Below are 22130 nucleotides of genomic sequence, written 5' to 3' on the forward strand. Positions count from 1 at the left end.
ATCTTCTTGTCCATAACCATTGGACCAAGGGCTACCAAATTTGGTATGTAGTGACATCTTATAGTCCTCTACCAAGTTTGTTCAAATTATGTCCCTGGGGTCAAATTTGACCCTGCCCCGGGGGGTCAAAAAATTGAAAATTTGCTTATATAAGGCCTATTTTGCGCAAACTTTAAAAATCTTCTTGTCCGTAACCATTGGGCCTAGGGCTACCAAATTTGCTACGTAGTGACATCTTATAGTCCTCTATTAAGTTTGTTCAAATTATGCCCCTGGGGTTAAATTTGACCCTGCCCCGGGGGGTCAAAACATTGAAAATTTGCTTATATAAGGCCTATTTTGTGCAAACTTTATAAATCTTCTTGTCCATAACCGTATGGCACAGGGCTACCAAATTTGGTATGTAGTTACATCTTATTGTCCTCTACCAAGTTTGTTCAAATTATGCCCCTGGGGTCAAATTTGACCCTGCCCCGGGGGTTTAAAAAATTGAAAATTTGCTTATATAAGGCCTATTTTGTGCAAACTTTAAAAATCTTCTTGTCGATAACCATTGGGCCTAGGGCTACCAAATTTTGTATGTAGTGACATCTTATAGTCCTATATCAAGTTTGTTCAAATTATGCCCCTGGGGTCAAATTTGACCCTGCCCCGGGGGGTCAAAAAACTTGAACATTTGCTTATATAAGGCCTTTTTTGTGAAAACTTTAGAAATCTTCTTGTCCATAACCATTGGGCCAAGGGCTACCAAATTTGATGTGTAGTGACATCTTATAATCCTCGACCAAGTTTGTTCAAATTATGCCCCTGGGGTCAAATTTGACCCTGCCCCGGGGGGTCAAAAAATTGAAAATGTGCTTATATAAGGCCTATTTTGTGAAAACTTTAAAAATCTTCTCGTTCATTACCATTGGGCCTAGGGCTACCAAATTTGGTATGTAGTTGCATCTAATAGTCCTCTACCAAGTTTGTTCAAATTATGCCCCTGGGGTCAAATTTGACCCTGCCCTGGGGGGTCAAAAAATCAAAAATTTGCTTATATAAGGCCTATTTTGTGCAAACTTAAAAAATCTTCTTGTCCATAACCGTATGGCATAGGGCTACCAAATTTGGTATGTACTAACATCTTATAGTCCTCTACCAAGTTTTTTCAAATTAAGCCCCTGGGATCAAATTTGACCGTTCCCCAGGGGTCACAAAATTGAACATATGCTTATATCGGGCCCATTTTGTGCAAACTATAAAAATCTTCTCGTCCATAACCATTGGGCCTATATCTACCAAATTCGGTAGGTAGTGACATCTAATAGTTCTCTACTTAGTTTGTTCAAGTTATGCCCCTAGGAACAAATTTGACCTTGTCCCAGGGGTCACAAAAATGAACATATGCTTAAATAAGGCCTTTTTTGTGCAAACTTTAAAAATCTTCTTGTTCTTAATTATAGAGCTTAGGGCTACTAAATTTGGTATGTAGTGATATCTTATAGTCCTCTACCAAATTTGTTCAAATTATTCCCCTGGGCTCAAATTTGACCCGGCCCCGGGGGTCACAAAACTGAACATATGACGTTTACCAGTGTAGATTACTGCGGCTGTTTGGCTGTGACCAACAACAACATCAACATCTTGTAAACATGAGATAAAACCCTGTCATTTAGTGCCATATTAGGTCAGATGGTGACTGCTTACAAAGGCATTGAAGTAAGAACATGTGTTATGAATGTTTTTCTTATAAACTGAAAAAAGTCGGGTTTTATTTAAATATGTCGAAAGTGACCATATATCCGGATGAAAATATTTTGGATGACATGTTAATTTCATGTCTTTTTTATAGTGTTAAAACCAGTTTTATAATATATTATTGATTTAAAAAAACACAGCTTCCATGAACATAATTATTTCAAGGAAAGTCAATATATGATACTGCACGGTAAACTCAAACTTTGTATCGAAGAGAAGGTGTTGAAATTAATGTAGTGCAATGTCTTAACTATCGTATATGCTGCTTTTTAATAACTAATGATTCATTGTTCCATTTGTGAATCGTGACTGATCATGAATTGTTGAAATGATTGTCAATTGCTCAATAATCCATATATATTTCTGACCATTTTATAATTTTCTTAATATTAGTTATGAATTGATCTTAGAAGTCAAATGTATTACTTAATTAAATACATTTATAAATATAAAGAAATAATCTTTAGATTATCATAATATTCTCAGGCTTGTTGGTCTTAGGGATGTGTGGGTTGATGAGCAATTTCTCCTTTTATCACAATTATTTCTACCCTACCTGATCATTTCCTTCATATTCCATTTTAATTCAATTGACGTCTGCAACCTCTTTCAAATTGGGAAAGTCCAAAATGTGTTGTTTGGTAAAGGGTTAAGGAATTTTCATTCCTATGGGTCTTGTGAATCTGTTTCAAATCAAATGCGTAGATTTGATCTTCAGCATCTAAAAATATGTGAAATAGAAAGAACGACAATATATTTTGGAGAGATAAATGTACCTACGTTATAAGCAAAGGACCTGTGCAACAATTCCCAGGCTTTTTTGTCTGTTTAGTTAACACGGTAGTAACTTTTTCCATATATAAAAATGCTCATCCTTCCAACTTTAAGCGCCCAGTGGGACGAGGGATAGAAAGAGAAAGTCACAATTTGCTTGAGTACATTTCAACCCATGCGCATTACACATTTTTTCGCAAAGAAAAAACAGTGGAGCGATGCAGGGCCATCATGGCCCTCTTGTGTATAAATTTCTTATAAACTTGAAACAGTTTTATTTGGGTTTACGCAGTGTTTTCATGTTTCGATACACGTTTATTTGAATTTAATCGTAGCGATCTCTTTTTCATCAGACACGAAAAACATTGAATTAATTAAATGATGAAGTTAAATTTAAGGCAAATATATAATACTTTTCACTCTAGATGTAAACGAATGCGAGTTATTCGAAAGAAACAACACAACAGGGGAACGATGCGTGCATGGACTATTGTGCTCAAATACTTATGGTTCTTGGAACTGTACCTGTCCTACGGACAGGCTATGGATGTCTGTAGGCTCTACAGAAGATCCAATATACAGATGTCAAGGTGAGTTGTACAACATTATTTCGATAAGAATTAGCACTAAACAAATTAATATTACCGGTTATGCCTGCACCAAATATGTTTGGTACCATATATTGCGACGATAAAATGTTTTCTAACGTTATGCTTATACAGGAAATCACAGCTATTTGGGCAACATAACTTTCATATGGGACGTCAGGAAAGAGAAATTAACTCAGTCGACCATCGTGTCCTTTTTGAAAGATGAAGTAAGGTTGTCGTTCATTTGAACAACTTATAATTGCTAGGTTACCATTGTATAAAACATGTCATAACTACAGCTATTATAAACACACACAAATGCGACGGAAATGTAATATAATTGATGCTTAAAGTCGTATCTTCGCACGTGTCAATTTATAAACTTCATCAAACCTAGACTACAAAATGTTTCGAAAATCAGATCTCTTTACGCAAACCAACGGAAATTTAATAATCTAAAACACTAGTTTATTGTTTTAGAAACTGGTAAATTATGTTAAGGTGGTGATGCAAATAAAACAAATTCTAATGAATGCATTATGTTGTTTTTACAGATTATTAAAACATTCATGGATCCAAGTTTAGACGCGGAAAGAAAAACAGCCGTTCCAATAACGTCATTATTAGTATCAGTAACTGTTTTAAGCAACACATCATTTATCCCACCGTAAGTGTATGTGAATAAGTTAAACATAACTCATTGTTAATCAAATCTCGAGTTTAAATATGCTTTAACAAATTGTCCGAATAACGCAATAGCAGAATAATATATATTTTGGGATATTACATTAGAATGATATTAGACGCAATTCATTTAAACAATATAGCGAAACTGTTACATATACGTTCCTATATTTCAGTTGCAAGTATTGCAGTTAGTCTTTATCAAACAGTGCACATTATTGAACCAGTCATCTTTTCAAATTTGTTCCGCTTACACAGTTATTAACGATCTATGTATTCATATTTCAGATCATTTGGCGACCTTTACATGATGACATACGAATTTCGAATTCGGATGGGAGACCCTGTCAGTACCAAACGTTTACAGAAAATTGCTCATGACTGTTTTAGAAACGACACATATGTTGGACCAGCTAGTTTTCAAAACATGACCATATTTAACGGTACGAGCCAAAAACATAATATGGATCATCTTTAATGTGTGACTAAGATACAGTAATTGCTAACATTCCATCATATTTATCTATTAAGTGTTTACTTGACCTTGTTAAGTTATTGCTCCAAAATTGACTTTGTATGAACAAGAGATTTCCAAGCAATATGGTCCCCTACCAGTGAAACTCCACCATTGTTAGTATTTTTTGTATATATATTTGTTGCCATAGCAACCATAATTCTCGACGTAGGAACAAAATGAATTGACGTACATAATATCTATATTGCCATCTGTCTATCTTTCAAGTTTCGTGAAAAATATGCAGAACTTTTAAAGTTATCGCAGGATCCAGACACGTGTGACGGACTGACAAACCATAAGTCCCCTCCAGTTTCGTCGGTAGGGGACAATTAGCATTAAAAATCGCAAATGTAACTAAATATATTGAAGAGAATAAGTTCATTTCGAAACAATTATAAATAGATACAATTGTATACAGTGGATGTTTACATTTAAAATCATCATTTTATTTATATTGAATATAATAAGAAATAGTTTAATATCGTTAAAACAATATGTTAAGCAACAATGCATAGATATAAAAAATACAAATCGTAAGACAAAAGCAATACGCGTAATTTACTTGCCTCGAATTATATATTTATTATTGTCCACTAAAAAGAATCGGACAACGAATTGTGTAAACGAGCGAACAACGGTAGATGCGACATGAGAACCACCGTCTGTGTACAAGCCAACGGAACCACAAATTGTGAATGCAAACCTGGGTACAACATGCATCCGGATGACAGCCATGCGTGTCAAGGTTTCACGTGAATTTTTATATTTTCCAAGATATGCAGACGAATGGAAATATTTATTTTGATTGTTTAATTGATTGATTGACCGACTGACTTATGATTTATTTTTCCCCTATTGCTACGATGATGTTTTGGTGCAAATGAGTTTTCCCTTTGTTTCTTGCCATACAGTATAGTGCACAAGATATTTTTGCAAAGCATTATTTATTTTTCACTGGTGGTGTTTAATCGTTTGTTTATCACATATAAATTGATCGCAGATGTGAATGAATGCAACTCCGGCCACTTGTGTATCGGCGGAACATGCGAAAACACGGAAGGCAACTGGACTTGTATATGTCCCTTAGAAACAAGCCGTGTAGTCCTCAATGAAACTGTCCAAAATTGTTCAGGTATTGCGTCTTTCAAACACCTCAATATAAACACAAATTGATCTATCACACACACGGATCAGATGAATTGTCACATTTTTACATGTGCAAATAATTGATCAATGCTAAAGGCAAAATAAACCCTTTTATAGTGTAATGGTATATCGTTCTGAAAAATAGAATTAGATTATTGTGAATTGTTCATCATTAATATAAACTGGAACTGCAATTACTGCATCAATTACTGCATTAAAAAACATGTTTGAATTTTAGCCGCTGCGTTCAACATGTGCACCTCAATGGAAACGCCGTACCGACTTTTTACATGTCGTAACGGTGAACGGATATGCGAGAACTCTACGTTGTCATGTCGATGTCTTCCTGGTTATTTTGTCAATGGAAACGGCATTAATTCTACATGTGAAGGTATTTAAAACGGTTAACCAATCATTGTCGTTGAATTTTATAACTGGCCAGACATCCAACGTTGTCAAAAATTAAATAAGCATCCTTTTAAAACAAAAATGTCATAACATATTAGACTATTGTTAAAGAATGCACTCACAATAACATTTTAAAATAAATATCTTACATTTCAAATACCTTGTTATAATTCTTACCCTTATGCATAGGAACGACAAATGCTTTTTGTTGACACTAGTTGTAGAACATAAATAACGAAGCATGAGGGCTAATATCCTCGAAAGTTTTTTATTACCAAAATAAGTATTTCTCAAATTACAGTTACCAATAACAATAACATAAGTGAAGGACACAGTGTTATTTCAACATAATTTTTAGATTTTGAATGGTATTCTTTTCTTTTCTAGATGTAGATGAGTGTTCGAATAATCCCTGTGAAAACGGAATGTGTGTTAACACCAATGGATCGCATCATTGTATTTGTAACAAAGGTTATATGTTTGATGACACTGAAAAAACATGTATAGGTAACCTATTTCAATATATACATACTAGTTTTTTTAAACGGATATTTTATATGACTTATATTTAATTGTTATAACATTAGGCTTCAACAAAAATATTAAATAAAATATGTATACGAAACATTGATTTTGAGCTAAGTATACGCATTGTACTAAGATTCAAGTATTAGAGTGCATTAAAGTTACGCTACAACATTTCGAAAAGTAAAGTGAGCTTTTAAGACAGGTCATCGGTAATTATTTTATCAATATGTAAATTACGATGTTTTTGTAATATTTTAGTTTGTTTTTAGACGATATAAAATTGATAATATTTGCCATGTTTATATAGATCATTATGTATAAGCTTAATCTTTAACAATATGCTCAATTTTAAAATTATTACCAGTGTTATTCTTATTACATTATGTTTAAGATATTGATGAATGTTTACATCCCGACGACATGTGTGTCAACGGGCATTGTACCAATAACAACGGAAGCTACACATGCATTTGTCTTAATGGTTTCTACGAACAATTTAGAAACCAGTACGTTACTTATTGCACTGGTAAGTTAGCTTTGTATATGTATTTCTTTTACTGTTTATTAAGTTAGTCACTTATAATAATTCCTTTCCAAATACCCTAACCTCGGAACCTTTTAGAACGTATATGGTCACTCTGATTTCATTGTCAAGTTATGTTGAACCCAAAATGTAATGAAATTAAACATACTACTTTAATATGCATCGCTTGCGAATAGTTAATGAATGTTCTTCTGCAATTGCAGATATAAACGAATGTACAAATGCTTCCTACTCCTGTGACGGAATATGTACAAATCTACAGGGTTCATTTACTTGCGCGTGCCCGCCCGGTTATCGTGCATCAGGCGATGATGATATGCATTTTATGTGCAAAGGTTTTACTTATAACATTACATTAAAAAATATGATAAATAATTAATGAAGCATTTTGTATACTAATAAGTATGTTTTAGATCGTCATATCAAGTTCACAACATGGGTCCGTGCTTTCTTAGTAATACAATAATTAATGCGATTACATTACAAATTTTAAGTGTCTTATTGGATTGCAAATACATAATTACTTCAATATTTAGATTGTTATCGACGTGATTTCCTTAAACTAATTGTTGCAATTGCAGATTTTGATGAATGTGCGAATCCAGGTGGTTACCAATGTATTAATGGGACTTGTAACAACACAAACGGATCCTGGAACTGCGTCTGTGGATTTTCAAGTCGACCTGTGCAGATGAACAACAGCCTCATTGAATGCATAGGTTTGTATTTGTTTAAGATTGTTATCAGTACATTATGCATCAACAATATATTTGGCATAACCATACTTAAGTGTCATAATGCATCGGTGTTGAATGTATCACGAAATTTGGACATCCTAATCTTACAGTCATACCTTTGTCAACACCATCAAAATTCTAATAATGTTTATATGATTTGTCGTAAATAACTGCCAAAGGTTTGACTGAATAATTATTTGTATCATGGATCGGTAAGTTATAATCATTTTGATCAATAAGTCATTTTTTCTTTAATATTGCATCTCAACAACACTTTAAATTTATGTATTGGAAGCGTCGGCCATATGCCGTCATTTTTGATTAGCTACATTATTAGGTTTGTATGTACCAAACCTCGTGTCTGTATAATGCCGTGAAATGTTTGCGATCAAAGAAACATTAAGTTGACGTTTCAGTAAAATGATGATTTAATGGAACAAGAAATACGAACTTTCGAATTGTAAATTAAGTAAAAGCGTCACACAATTATTTTGTACAATACAATGTTTATCTCAAAAAATCGTATTGCGTTGCAGAAATATACAGGTATCCGATGCAGTTTGAGGTTCAAGAGATAAGTCTTCCAGGAGGCGGCCAACTATCTGATAAGGAAATCCAAGACCTTCTTATTAAAAAGGTACTTATCGTTAAGGAGAAAGTAAGCGCGCCCAATGTCTTCTCTCAAACAATACATTAATTTCTAAATTTAAAGAAATGTCTGTAGATTTTATAATGTCGTTAAAGCGCTTCATACATGTATTTGTTGTTATCAGTATACTAAAACATGTTTATTACTGACGATGACAAATTATCACACATGCTCATTTGAGTCATGTCAATCGTGTGCGTTTTGGTCCTTTCGCTATAGCTTACAGACATTCTGAATACAAGCCAAACACTTGGTGGAAAAGTCCAATACCCAGTTGAACTGTTACCGGACGGGTACTATCATCCAACAAATGGGTAATTGTTTGTTTTGTAGAAATTGATGTATTATTAATTCATGAATGCATGAATTCTGGCGTGTAAAAGTTCGCATCACTTAAAATTCTATCTACGTGTTAGCTACCTGGTAGTCTTTACGGTGTCTTTTATTCAAACAGATAAACTAAGAACATTCTTGATAATATTGAAAAAATACTAGCCTTCATTATTGCATTATAATGAATTGATCCGTTTGTGCGTGCATGTCTACGCATAACCTACTTTTAGCCAAACATTTGAATGTTAAAGGGCCGACATAATAAATAGTTTATTTTAAACGATTGCATTATTTTGGAGAGTATAATCGGGTCAGGACTCATCAAGACACGTGTTTGACCACATTATGCTAACGAAAAGGTACTTCATAAAAACAATTTTATGAAAAAAGAGAAAAGAAAAATTCAACAACTAAGCAGGGAGCGAACTAAACTTCTTTAAGTTAGAGGGTTAAATGACAGAAGACATCGCTTTAACAAGGTTTAGTAGTATGCTTGAATAGAGTGTACACTGTGATTTTAGATAGTACTGTAAGTAAAACATTTTATATTGGAATCAAATTATTACACTATCAATATGATTAATTTACATAAATAGTGCATTTTACTTTACCGATCGCCGTGGCCTAGTGGATAAGGCGCCCGCCTTGGGATCGGGAGGTCGTAGGTTCGATCCCCATGGGGAGCGTTTGTCTAAGGATGGATGTTTGTCATGGGACTTGTTCCGATTAGGCCGGCTCGTGAGCCGCGAGCGTTAAACATGAATGGTTACCGACTTCTATCCGCCTGGCGTCTGGCATAGTGATAGGAGTTGGGAGGTACATGGTATACACGCAAAAAGTGTCTCATAAGTCAGATTGACTGGCCCTTTCAATAGGGGTGACACTATAATAAAAAAGATCTTTACCTTTACCTTTTTTACTTTAGCAATATCTCAATCAATGTCACTGTAATCCTTTCAACGATGTCCAACGACTCAGCCTTAAAAACTGTGTTTGAAAAATCAAATTCATCTCAACGAACCATTGTTGCCGGCAACATACTAGTTATTTCGTTGAGTAAAACAGGTATGTTAGTAATAGTAATAACGTTTAAATGGCTCACATATAAATATATATGCAAAGTCAAGTTAAATAATAGATCTTTTCATAACTTGGATATACTTCGGTTTCATACGTAAAAGATACTTTGATTAGACACTTAGGCTTGTATGGGTATATTTTATATGTAACACAAACGACGTTTGTTAAAATTTCATTATTTTGTTTACAAAACAAAATGATGTTACAACACACTAAAATATATATTTTAAATGTGTACATACATCTATTAATCCCTTCGTATAAGCATCTGAATGAAGAACAATGTGTTTTTGTTAGAAAGATACATATGTTAAATTCATAATTACTAAATGGATGAAAGGTTATACAGATTTCGAAGTTCATAAAAACTTATACACTTACATTGGAAGTAACAAGCATAAGCTATTATACGAGTATTCTTTAAATGTATTTGCATAATTATCACTTGTTTTACAGCAAGATGTGATTTTTATTTCAGAAGTATATGTGGATCAATGCAAATTACACTCAAAAGACTGTGATTTCAACTCCGCTATATGCGTGTTCGATAAGGCAAAAGGAATAGTGTCATGCAACTGTCGCACTGGGTATAAGGACGTCAAGTATGTTAAGGGTGTTGGCATTTGTGAACCTGTTAAAGAAAGCAAAGGTAAGAGCGCCGACGACCTTATACTTGCCTTCATACGATAAACATGCATTCCCTATGTTTGACACATATGTTATGGTAAAGTCGTTTATAGCATATATACGAACTCCCAGTAAAAGGTTGTGCCCTTGTTTATTGCTTAATTAGCAAACAATGGGACACACTTGTACGGTAAGTTAAATTGTCCGAACTAAAGACAATGAAAGTAGGGACTTCATTTTACATGGAAATTCAGCAAATAAAATCAATATTCAACAACTTATCAATGAATGTCAGTTAGGAAAAGTTTCTTAAGTTCTGGTTTTCAAACATGACGGAAAATGCGTTATTTAAAAAAGGGAACGAACATTCGAAAATTCTAAGTTTGAGCTTACATTAGTCCATAAAATGTTAAATTGCTTAATATGTAATAAATGGTGAGCATACGCGAGTTACCATTGAATATATAAATACAATATATGTATGAAATGTCGTTCAAGCCTTTAGTATTGTATTTGCTTATTTTCAGATATGTTAAAGACATGTTTTCACGTGTTTTATCTTAAGTTGTTAAAACTCAATAGTTAAAACTTCCACAACTGTTACTTATATTTAGATATCATAAGCTTATCAGTCATACTATTCAATTCTTAAGAATTTGTTCAAACGATGTGGGCAGAATGTAAATTACTAAAATCTGCTATCATTCGAATCAAAACCGAAACCGTCTCCTTTTAAATTTTGATACACCCGTCGTGTTGTCTTCACTTCAGAGGAGTTTGCGTATTTTGCCACAGTCAGTATTACAATCGAGGTCAACACAAATTCAGACAACTCATCTTTAAAGGAAACGGTAAAACAGCAGGTAAACTTTATCCACTACCAATGTATTAGTTCCGGTTAATCCTAACATATTTAGTTAGAGGCTCAATCGGTGTACGAGGCACTAAATATCACTTTAAGCATGTACATGCTACACAAGGGATTGTACAATTTCGTTTACATCATATCGTTTGTATAGTCCGGATTATTGATTATTTTAGAACATCGTCGTATTATTAATTATATTTGTCGTGGCTTTGTATTGGATGAATATATAAAACATTAAAACATTGTTTAATTTTGTATAATTCAAATTCAAAGCATAGTGTCATCGCCTTTACATGGTTAATGTAACGACATTATATGCGCCCTTTTAATTGCAGATAACATATATTTACCGGACAATGTTTCCGAATGACAAGATTTGGGTCGAAATAGTGCGATTATTTTCTGGCAACGCACGTAGAAAAAGGTAACTATGAGCTTTGTGAGAATTCACTATTTGTATTTTATCTTTAGTAGCCTTTTCGCAAATTTACGGAAATTAAGTTTTCTATCAGTCATTCTAAAAGTTAAAGATAACCAAATCGATAAAGACATTTAATGTTAATACCCTTATGCTTTAACGCAGCCGTGACCAGTTAAATTTGAAAAATTTAAAGCGTTTTTTAACGCTTACGAATTTACTCATTTAGTGTGCTTCTGAACTTTTCTTTTAAAATTCCTTCAAAATATACTTTTTTTAAATAATATATTTAAATATATTTATATTTTCTTTCAATATTTACAATTCAAGCACTTTTGTCATTTTGTTTAAATATGTCAGAGTACGAAATGTAATCACATACTTAAATACGTATATTTGAAAATTAGTCCCTTAAACGGAGCAGATAATTACCGCTGTTTAAGAACAAATAGAAATTGAATTAGGTTTATATTTACTATGTGCTGTTTGTATGCATTGTGAACGTATCCAGACACAATTAAATATCTACTTGTGGAACTCATGATCTTTATACTTAAAGCAGTATTTAAGGGGTGTTGCTGAAGTCTTGCTGATTTTTTCCACCAAATAGATTTTGTCAAAAATTTATACTTAAGATATACATATAAATACTATATGACAAATGAAATAAGAACAAGGGTCACCGGCCTTGTTTTGATTTTATTCACCATTATATAACATGTACTTTTTCAATAAAACTGAAAAATCTCTAATTGCTTAAAAATAATTAATAACCTATGAAATTGGCAACATGTAGATATTATTTAAGCTAATATATATCATATACCATTTAATTAAACCACGCACTACCAATAAAATGGAGTACACAAGTTACATTTTAAGAAATTTATCTTTTATTTTTTTATGTCCCCAAAAAAACATCATTTTGTTACTATTTTAATCACATAAATGGAATTTAAAAAAAAATCTGCTAAATAGAATACTGCGAAACTGCTAAAATATGTTCATCTACGTATTGTCATCATAAAACACAAATAAAAAAGGGGGTCACCGCACTTTTAACAGAGATATTTTTGTTTTAATTATCCCTACCGTCTAGACGTCAAATTTCATTAAAAAAAAGCAATAAGACAAAACCCAAGTACCGGTACATAGATTGTCAGAAATATACATAAACATTAGAAATTGTTTACAATCTTAACGGGGATCACAACAGCTTACCAAAAGACATGAATAAAAAACAATTTCTAATCACAAACATAATACCATACAGTATCAAACTCAACCATAATCATGAATAACTTACATGTTCACAGATTTCGGCATGTTTTGAAGTTTCTGTTTAAATGCTTTAAATTGATAAATGTAAACAACAGGTCTAAAGAGCTCCAGTGTAAAACAAGTATGAAATGAATGAAAGAAAAGAAAGTAACAAAAAAGTTAACCCCGCCTGGGATCGAACCACTGACATTTGTATTATGAACCAACTCGGTCATTTCTGACACTGATAACAAAAATATTTTGTTGTGATAATAGCATCATCGGTGTTGCTATAAATATATCTTCAGTTAAATAAACTGCCGCAACAACCCTTAATCTAGGTATATGAAAATCGTTATGTCGATAGTGGGCCACATGAAATGAATGCACGTTCATTCAGTTTATTCGTCTAACTATAATTGTGGTTGCTTTCGTTACAGAAAAAAAGCGAACCTGTCCGAATAGTCATAAATAATTAATGACTAAAAAAACCAACTCGAGATTAAGGTTATTAAAACTCGTTATCTGTATAGAAAGGCATATGGTGTGTTATTCTTCAGTTGTCCGACATTGTGATTGCTACCGACAGTAAAAATAATGACTGAAATAAAAATTTGGGACCTGCCATGACTATAAAGTACCTTATATCTGTTCATGAAACCCGTAGAGATCGTGATTTTTACTCCGAAAACGTTTCATCAGAAACCGCTGTATTGTCTGTAAAATAGTTCCAGTAAATACTGTTTTAAATATATCGCACCGTCTGTTATTGTGTCGCTGTTCCTTTTGAGCAAAATATAATGCAATTTGTTTTCCGGTTTACTAATCGAATTGATGTTCGATATCCCGATTACGATGTTCGTTTTCAGATCCACGACACAACAAGAAGTCGAGTTCATAGTTCATACTAATGAAAGTAAAAACGAAACAGATATTACACAAGCATGGGAAAACTGCACACATGTGAATTCGTCTTGCTACAGCGCAGAAAATGCTTATTTAAACACGACTTTCGGTATAATCTTCAATTCAACCGTTAATATTGATGGTACGTTTTAATGTTGAATTACTAAACTACTTTAAATCTGATAAGATTTGATCAACTTTTGGTATAAAAACGTTGTGCACGTGCCAGATGTTTCTGCTGTTGTCAACCCTAAGTAAATGAACCGCATGCACTTAATAGAAAACCATCATTATTTTATTTATACTTTCTTATTGTTTGCTGTATTAGACTCCTCTGAAATGTTTCTGTCAACGACATAAAATATTTTTAACGGAAAATGTTCATTCGGTTTCTTTAAAATAGGACTGTATACACACGTTTGTCGTCAGTTGTTATTATATGGGAGACTATTGCTTATAACTGTTTTGAAAACTAAAACTAGTTTTGTTTTATTTACTTGAAAGTGTGTACAGTTCATGTTCCGAATGTATCTGTTTGTGTGAACGAACTTAAGATGCAGCAGATATTTTACCGAAATGAAACTCATATTATTTTAAAATGTATTTCAACACAACATATTAATAGACAAAAAAGTATTTGTCCTTTCCTTAGAGTTACTTTTGTAAAAGTATGCTATATTCCACGATGTGAAACCAGTTATTTACAAACTATAACAATTATGTCAACTGAAAAACTAGCACGAAACATGGACAGTTATCTTCTTGAGTAGAGTTCATCAGACGTTTCCGAATATTTGTTGACTCTTCGATATTCAGAAATGTGGTAAAAAACGAATCTGCGACTGTTAAATACCATTCGTTGTCTTTTTAGAAACCAAAGATTTGTGTACTATTTCGAAAGCGTGCGACACAAATACAACAACGTGTACTAACAACTCCAAAACGGTGGCATGCAGCTGCAAGCCTGGTTATGTCAACAACACCTTTATAAACGAAACGTCCTGTTATACGTGCAAACGTCCAGGTACAGTACAGAATATTTAAATTATAAATTGTAATACAAGCTCTTTCCACGTTTTATAAATTTAACATAAAACAGTCTTAGGAATATTCCAACAAAAGGTAACGCCGACTTGAGTGTTATTACATTCACTTTTCAAAATCTCATACCTTAAATAGACCACCTTTTACTCAATAAGTATTGACAAACGCGTAAATGTACATATTTTATTTTACGGACGGACTTAATATTAACATGCATGCAGGTATCTTTTTAAAAGATGACATAAATCTTAATAATCAGATCCCTCAGAGTAGTTCTAAATACTCAGTAATCCATGATGATTCAATTATCGCGCAGACTTAGTATGTTCTTAATTAGGTTGCAATTTCTAGTCGAAGCAATGTACAAGATTTATGATAATGTAGTTTAAGATCATTTATATATTTAATCGGACATTCCATTTCTTTCAAACATAAACGTCTGGGTCTTTGATGAGGGCTTAAATGTTAATAATACTTTTTATGGCTATGATTTAATTCTACATTTACAATAAGTAGAAGTGTCTGTTTGTTCAAATTTGCGATAAGTTGTTTATTGGATATACTTTTCATTAAACACCTACTTAACACCTATGATAAAGAATCTAGCAATCATTCAATAGTATAGTGTAGATGGGCCTTTAAAGCCTCCTCACACATAGACGAATCCATATGACGAAGCCTGGCAAAAAGGGTAAATTTATGAAATTAAGCGAATTCTTACCGAAATTGTTTGAAAATTTGTTGCATTGTGCAATATTATAGCGACAGGTGAACGTAGAGGAACTATTTGATGCGAATGATTTACGAAGTTTGACGAACAGTTACTGCAATTCGCTAAAAAGCATTAGGTCGCGCAAATAATATTCATTCTTTCGGTTAGCGATTAGGAGCTATTAAGAGCGTAAAGTTACGAATGTAAGCGCTACCTTACGCATACCGCCGAATATTTCCGAAACGGTGTTTCTGCATCCCGGCGTTTTGATATAGACTAACTTTTTTCCGACTCGACTATGCATGTTGATTATGCATGAGGAAATTTTCATTAAAGATTTAGCTTAAATGTCGTGTCTTACTTTTACTATTACTTCACTTTATAAAGCCAATACAAAAACAACAATACTATTTATTAATTTATTCCACTAATATGTTACACTTTATTTCAATCTCTAATGTGGCACCATCCTGTCCTGCTATGGCACATATCCCGCTGGAGAGTTGACCCAGTGCTTCAGAGTGTTTCTCACAATCTTGCCTTTTTTGATTGCTTTGTTGTGGCCCCTGGTATTGAAATTCCTGGTATCCTCCTAGTTGCGACCTCTTCTCAATTGCCCAGGAACCAGATCGCCTCTTCTATCATCATGGTCAACCAGTGCATTTTGCATGGTGGGGTACCTGATCCTCATCAAGTTGTGGAGAATGCAGCATGTCTTTACAACCAGCCTTACTGTGGTTCATCTTTGTGAGAAGTATCTGAAATTACAGATGACCAGTATTGTTGTGTTTAAAGTTAACGTAAACATTTCTTTTATTAATGAAATTGTGTTTTGAAAAAGGGTATTGCAGTAAAGTTCCGCTATTAAGACCACTTCGAAGATTTAAATCATTATGCGTTTTTTGACAATATTCAAGTCCCAAATGTTTACTTTATGAAGGAAAATGGTCCGATATTAAGACCACTTCGCTATTGAGTACTATATTGCCTGGTCTTAATAGCGGAACTTTACTGTACCTGGAATCGGTTGGCAAAAATCCCAAATGCAATTTCTGATACTCTCCTAGACCTCAATAACCGGTAGTTCAGGATGCTTTCGTCTCTTGTCAGGACTCTATGTCCATAGGGTTTCTTCATGGTATCGCTAAGGCTGAAAGCGCATCTTCAACCAAGAAATAGGGCATGTCGACGGTGTCATTTGGAAAGGGTTGTGGGTCTGGAAATCCAATGGAACCATCCTGCACCATTTGAAGGAATTCTGATTCATTATAAATATTGGTATCTCCACTTGAACCGTATCCTGAAAATACAAAAGAATAAGGACTTGTCAGTATACAACTTACATTGAAAACAGCACTAAATGTATTTAATTTATGTAACCAGATCACACCATACGAATTTGAAGTCCGAGTCGACAATGGCCAGTAAGATGATGCTAAAGAATCCCTTATAATTATTATATAAGGAACCAGTGCTGGCAGGCTTTCTGATAGCTATGTGCTTGCAATCAATAGCAGCAACGCAATTTGGAAAGTTCCAATTCTTGAGGAAACAATCAGCCAGTTGTCTCCATTCTTTAGGTGTCTATGCTGTCATAACCTCATCAACATATTCTTCACATATAGCATGACACACGTCTCTGACCACTACAGAGAGGGTATTCTCAGCGACCCGCCAGGAATACTGCATGTCTGAGGACTTGACACCAGAAACCAGGTGACGTAGTGTGACAGCTAACTTTAGCCCTGGATCCAAGGGCTCCCTGCACCGAGTGTGTTGTTTCACGAGGCGATGACGAACCTTCCTAAATTTATATCGTACATTTCAGTAGGCATGCGGACGAATGTCTTAAATGTTCAAGGATTCACTTCAAAGCTCAACCATGAGCTGATCATAGATGCCAAATTGGTGCCGTCTCCCGGAATGCAGCCATACTCTTCTTCAGATATTACGTGCTCTGGCTCCTCTTCTCCACCTTAGTCGGCCTCTGAGAAAGCGGTGTATGTTTAGTTATTGCTGGACTACTTCTTGATTGGCCATAGCAGCAACATGCTGCAGTTTCAGGCGTTGTATATCGAAGAAATTATGATACCTTCAACACTATATATATGAAATATAGGCATATGTCTGCACAAACTACTAAAACAATCAGGAGCGCTATTATTCGGATGGATTCGCATAGATTCGCCTATCGTAGTTACTCTTCGGATTGATTCTTTTACGAGCGTATACCGTTCGTTTTCTGAACGTTAACTTATCGTTATAAATCGCTTAAATGCGTCGGATTCAATTCGCTAAAATACGCAAATCCTCGCTATAGTTCGCAAAAGTTTGCAAGCTATCGCAAAGATTTGTTTTCGGATCGTCCTCTTTCGCTTGATATGCAAATCAAGTAATCATGATATGCAAATTAGCTGAGAGCTGCGACCTCTAACGCCAGTTGACGAACGCTATGCGAAGACTTTCCGATCGGCTAACGTATTAAAACGAATTTTAACGAGCGATAGACGAAACTTTTATTCGCCAACAATTTTTGAACATGTTTAAAATTTTTCGACTAACAGAACTAATCGCAACGGACGCAAACGCTCCAAAACGCATCCATACAAACACCACCAACGATGTGCAACGTACATATACTAATGAGAACGAATTTTGCTGAGGTGTTATTCGCAAGTACACGTCGGGAGACTTTCGCCTATGTTTGAGGAGGCCTTTATAGCTCTGCGTGGTGAGCTAACCATATAGGTGTAAACCCATAGTTAATAATGGTGTGATAAAAAAAAGCTGATTTTCGTAAATTACACGTATGCCATACAATTAACCATAAAAGCATGTACTTGTCTATATGATAGAATTTAACTCGGCTGTACACATGTGTTGTTAATGAAGTGATCCATAAAATATTTTTATTTTTCTTGTTTTCCCCAGCCGACTTTCCGGAAATTACATCAACTACAGTGGGGTCAGAAATTACGACAACTATAATGCCGTCTAGTTATTTAAAATCAACTTCTAGACCAGATTATGACGTTACCAATACTCCTTCATCTGCCGAACAAAGTAATGTAAATCCTTATAAAGCCAACACCAGTTTATATCCTATGACACCCTATTTTACAAAACCATCATTGATATAGTAGATTATATGGGATGCAAACTTTTATTTCCTATTGAGTGTTTAAAAAAATACATTCCTCCATATAATATGCTTAGTCTGTTATGCATTAAAGAAAATCAAATATACTAGCTTTTGTGCAATATTTCCTCAAAAAGAATTTGTATAATGTGCAGCAATGCCAGCCTGTTCACAATTGTTTTTGGAACTTCTAAATAATGCCAAGTGGATTAAAACAAAGTTCAATTTATAATGATGCAGTATTCGAGTTTTTAATTATTTTTTTACTGAGTTTCTCATGGCTGTTTTTAACTGCCTTGTAAATACATTGAAACACTTAAACAGGATTACAGGATCAGTGGCATATAAGCTATATATATATATATATATATATATATATATATATATATATATATATATATATATATATATATATATATATATATTTATATATATATATATATACTCGCTTATAAAGTAATAAAGTGTGAAAGTAATTTGCAATCTTGACATTCAAAATCCGAAATGAGTTATTTTAACACATTGTTTTCGTTTGTGAGTAGCCCACCTCCCGACTATTTATCCGGTAAAGACAGGCACGACATCTTCAGTCGACACGAACAAACCAAAGGCCACTACAGAAGCTAACGAGAGAAATGTATCGCCAAAAGCGGATACAACAACAAAAGCTAAAGATGGAGTGGATGTGAAACAATACGACAAACCCGATTCGTGTAAGGTTTCCATTTAGAAAAGGATAAATTTTTGCGTAAAAAACGTAATGAAAATACAACAAAAAAAAGATTTACGCGAACAAATGTTATAGGCGTCACATTGGTTGTTTTTTGCTTGTACTTTGGTTAAACACCATTTAGAAAAAGATTATGTTTTGTTATGAATAGATAAAAAAATTACCTGCATATGTATTTCTTAAAAAAGAATAATATATAACGAATCTTAAAATTCATTATATATCTGACATTAAAACAATATGTAGATTCTGAAAATGCGCGTCAATATCAAATAAAGATTGTGATTATTTTCTCATTGTGTTGCTAGCTTGACACAATAATTACTTATGAAATTTATCAATCAATTGACACACAAAAATCGTGAAATCAATCTGTGTGTGTTGTTTTTACTGCATTACATACTAGCGATGTGCAATAATATGAGTATTTTTCTCTCTTTTTTTCCAGCTAGCAACACAGCTCTGATCGCCACAGGGGCAAGTCTTGGTAGCGTCGTCCTGATATTGATAATTACCATCATCGTCGTGTGCAGGTACTGTGAGTCCTATTATGATCATGATAAATTTCTATTAAAATGCAGATTAAAACGCATGTGAAATATAAATGCAAAAACGTGCGTTTCTGTTACGGTCATGTTTTTTTGAGGAAATGTTCATATGGGCTGACCAATGGGATAAAATTCAATAAAAAATATGGAACGAAATGACAATGAGTGTCAGAGATAGTTAAAAAAAAAGAATATCGTAACCTAAATTATTACTGAATCGTTACAGCTTGGTTACTGCCATGTTGTCCTTTCGTCATGTTTATGACGCCGTTTCACTAAATATGCGATTGCTTAGCAAAATGTAGCCAATGAAATAAATCAAAATGGTAATAATCGAAAAGAAACGACCTGTCGATGGTAGCCCACTTTTGTTATGTCAAAAATCATTGTACGAAGGACATAGTGTCATATTAAATAAAGTGAACAATCAACTTAAGGTGTCGCTTACTTGTGGATCACTGCTAATGTCCATCGCTCGTCCATCATTCACATATGTGAAATGAAATTAGTGGTACCTGTATATTAGAGAGCAAACAATATACAATATTCAATTAATGTATATTGTTATCTTGTTTATGAGACTTCGCAGCAAGAAGGCACGAGATACAGAGACAATCAAGCTTAGGGAGCTAGAGAAGGATCACAGGAACGGATTCGATAACTCGCTGTTAGGCAGGAACTACCTTCGCTCGGATTCAAAGCAGAACTCAACGAATTATTTAAGGTAAATAATAATTTAAATTTAACAAATGCTTTAAAAAAACGAATGGTTTTAATTTATGGTAAAGACTGCGCATTTAGGTAAACACGCGGCAGTGAATATACATCAAACGCGTTTCTTAAGGCAGAAGAATGAGACAGTATGAGCTAGGTAACAAAAATGCGATTGGTTACATTAGGGCCGAATAATGGGACAGTATAAGCTAAGTAAAAATGCGATTTATTACATCAGGGCCGAATAATGGGAAAGTATGGGCAAGGTAAAAAAATGGAATTAGGTACAAAATTGCCCATCCTAATATTTCTTTATTTGTATTTTACATGTTCTTTTCGCAACTTGTCTCTTGCTATTAAAAATGAATTGTGTATTATATTTCTCTTCGGTTATTACTACTGATGCTATCATTATAGACAATTAAATTGTGCTTTTCGAAACAAAAAAATGTCAATGTTAAAATTTCAGACAGTCCGATCGTGACAAAAGTCGCAATTCGTACAACGGTGGGCCGTTTAAGCCAATTCAACCAAACTACACCAGGCCATTCAGATCAGGCGACCCCGATTCTACGTGGGACCTTAACGGTCATGTGCCCGGAATGAATGGCCGATCTGGTTCGCTACCGGACATTAATAACCATGTCGATATGAGGTTGGCGCGAGAGGCAAGGCGATTGTCTTACCAGAGGGATTCCGATCCGCTGTACTCTTCTCCAAAAAAGGATAAAGATCCACCACCTACGCAGAAACCAATGGACAACTACAAGCAAAACATGGTTAGGGTATTTCCCGAGTCTGGCGAGCGACTTCCGAGAGCACGAAACAGTCAGTTTCCGAGAAATACTGGAAACGGCCGGATTTCTCCGGAACCCGATTACCATGGTCCACCACTGTCACCAAAGCCCGATTATCACGACAAACTGTCGCGTGACCGTCTGAACGCATCAAACGACAGTGGATTGGTAAGGCAAACATTCATACAGTCTTGTTTTGTAACAAAATAAACAATTATAGTAAACAGCTTACGATATTTGCTCAGCATGAATAGTTCTTTAACTGCATTTTTAGAGTTGAAGGTCCATTTCAAATAAAATTTAAGACAGCATTGCATTACAAAATAAAATATTAAAGATATATCAATTGTTATTGTTTAATTAAATTTTAAGTCTTCTGTTTGAGTATAATCCCATCGTAGTTCAAAGGCCAACTGATGCTTTTCTGAGTTCGTTTCTTGACAGTGGTTTAAAGAAGCAATGTGTGTCTTTGGCAAAGAATATGAAAACAATATCAGATGAGCGAACGAATCCGGGATCTTCGTATCACTAGAGAATAACCTATTTTATACGAAATCACCCCCACCTACATCTTATAATATGTTAAATTAAAATTTAACAATATACTTTAATTGATTGTAATGTGTGTATACACCCA

The 22130-nt window shown here is 34.1% G+C and overlaps 1 protein-coding gene across 6 annotated transcripts in view; it reads left to right on the forward strand.

The window, feature by feature from the left end:
* The window catches only part of LOC127865825 (uncharacterized), a 182952-nt gene that overhangs the window by 76839 nt on the left and 83983 nt on the right, over nucleotides 1-22130 (forward strand). For 5 of the 6 annotated variants that reach the window (XM_052405850.1, XM_052405848.1, XM_052405849.1 and 2 more), the window contains exons 18-41: nucleotides 2940-3104; nucleotides 3237-3331; nucleotides 3659-3771; nucleotides 4077-4231; nucleotides 4907-5050; nucleotides 5306-5437; nucleotides 5690-5842; nucleotides 6247-6366; nucleotides 6779-6913; nucleotides 7135-7266; nucleotides 7513-7650; nucleotides 8205-8305; nucleotides 8537-8631; nucleotides 9576-9715; nucleotides 10209-10379; nucleotides 11129-11220; nucleotides 11561-11649; nucleotides 13773-13951; nucleotides 14681-14833; nucleotides 18497-18628; nucleotides 19247-19417; nucleotides 19883-19967; nucleotides 20563-20706; nucleotides 21166-21661. The exons of the other annotated variant lie outside the window; for it this stretch is intronic. In XM_052405850.1, coding sequence (XP_052261810.1) covers nucleotides 2940-3104; nucleotides 3237-3331; nucleotides 3659-3771; nucleotides 4077-4231; nucleotides 4907-5050; nucleotides 5306-5437; nucleotides 5690-5842; nucleotides 6247-6366; nucleotides 6779-6913; nucleotides 7135-7266; nucleotides 7513-7650; nucleotides 8205-8305; nucleotides 8537-8631; nucleotides 9576-9715; nucleotides 10209-10379; nucleotides 11129-11220; nucleotides 11561-11649; nucleotides 13773-13951; nucleotides 14681-14833; nucleotides 18497-18628; nucleotides 19247-19417; nucleotides 19883-19967; nucleotides 20563-20706; nucleotides 21166-21661 — 3530 coding nt within the window. The remainder of the gene's footprint in view (nucleotides 1-2939; nucleotides 3105-3236; nucleotides 3332-3658; nucleotides 3772-4076; nucleotides 4232-4906; nucleotides 5051-5305; nucleotides 5438-5689; nucleotides 5843-6246; nucleotides 6367-6778; nucleotides 6914-7134; nucleotides 7267-7512; nucleotides 7651-8204; nucleotides 8306-8536; nucleotides 8632-9575; nucleotides 9716-10208; nucleotides 10380-11128; nucleotides 11221-11560; nucleotides 11650-13772; nucleotides 13952-14680; nucleotides 14834-18496; nucleotides 18629-19246; nucleotides 19418-19882; nucleotides 19968-20562; nucleotides 20707-21165; nucleotides 21662-22130) is intronic. 6 annotated transcript variants of the gene reach the window in all.

The sequence above is a fragment of the Dreissena polymorpha genome, chromosome 2 (assembly GCF_020536995.1).
Source record: "Dreissena polymorpha isolate Duluth1 chromosome 2, UMN_Dpol_1.0, whole genome shotgun sequence".
In the NCBI taxonomy this organism is placed as follows: Eukaryota; Metazoa; Mollusca; class Bivalvia; order Myida; family Dreissenidae; genus Dreissena; species Dreissena polymorpha.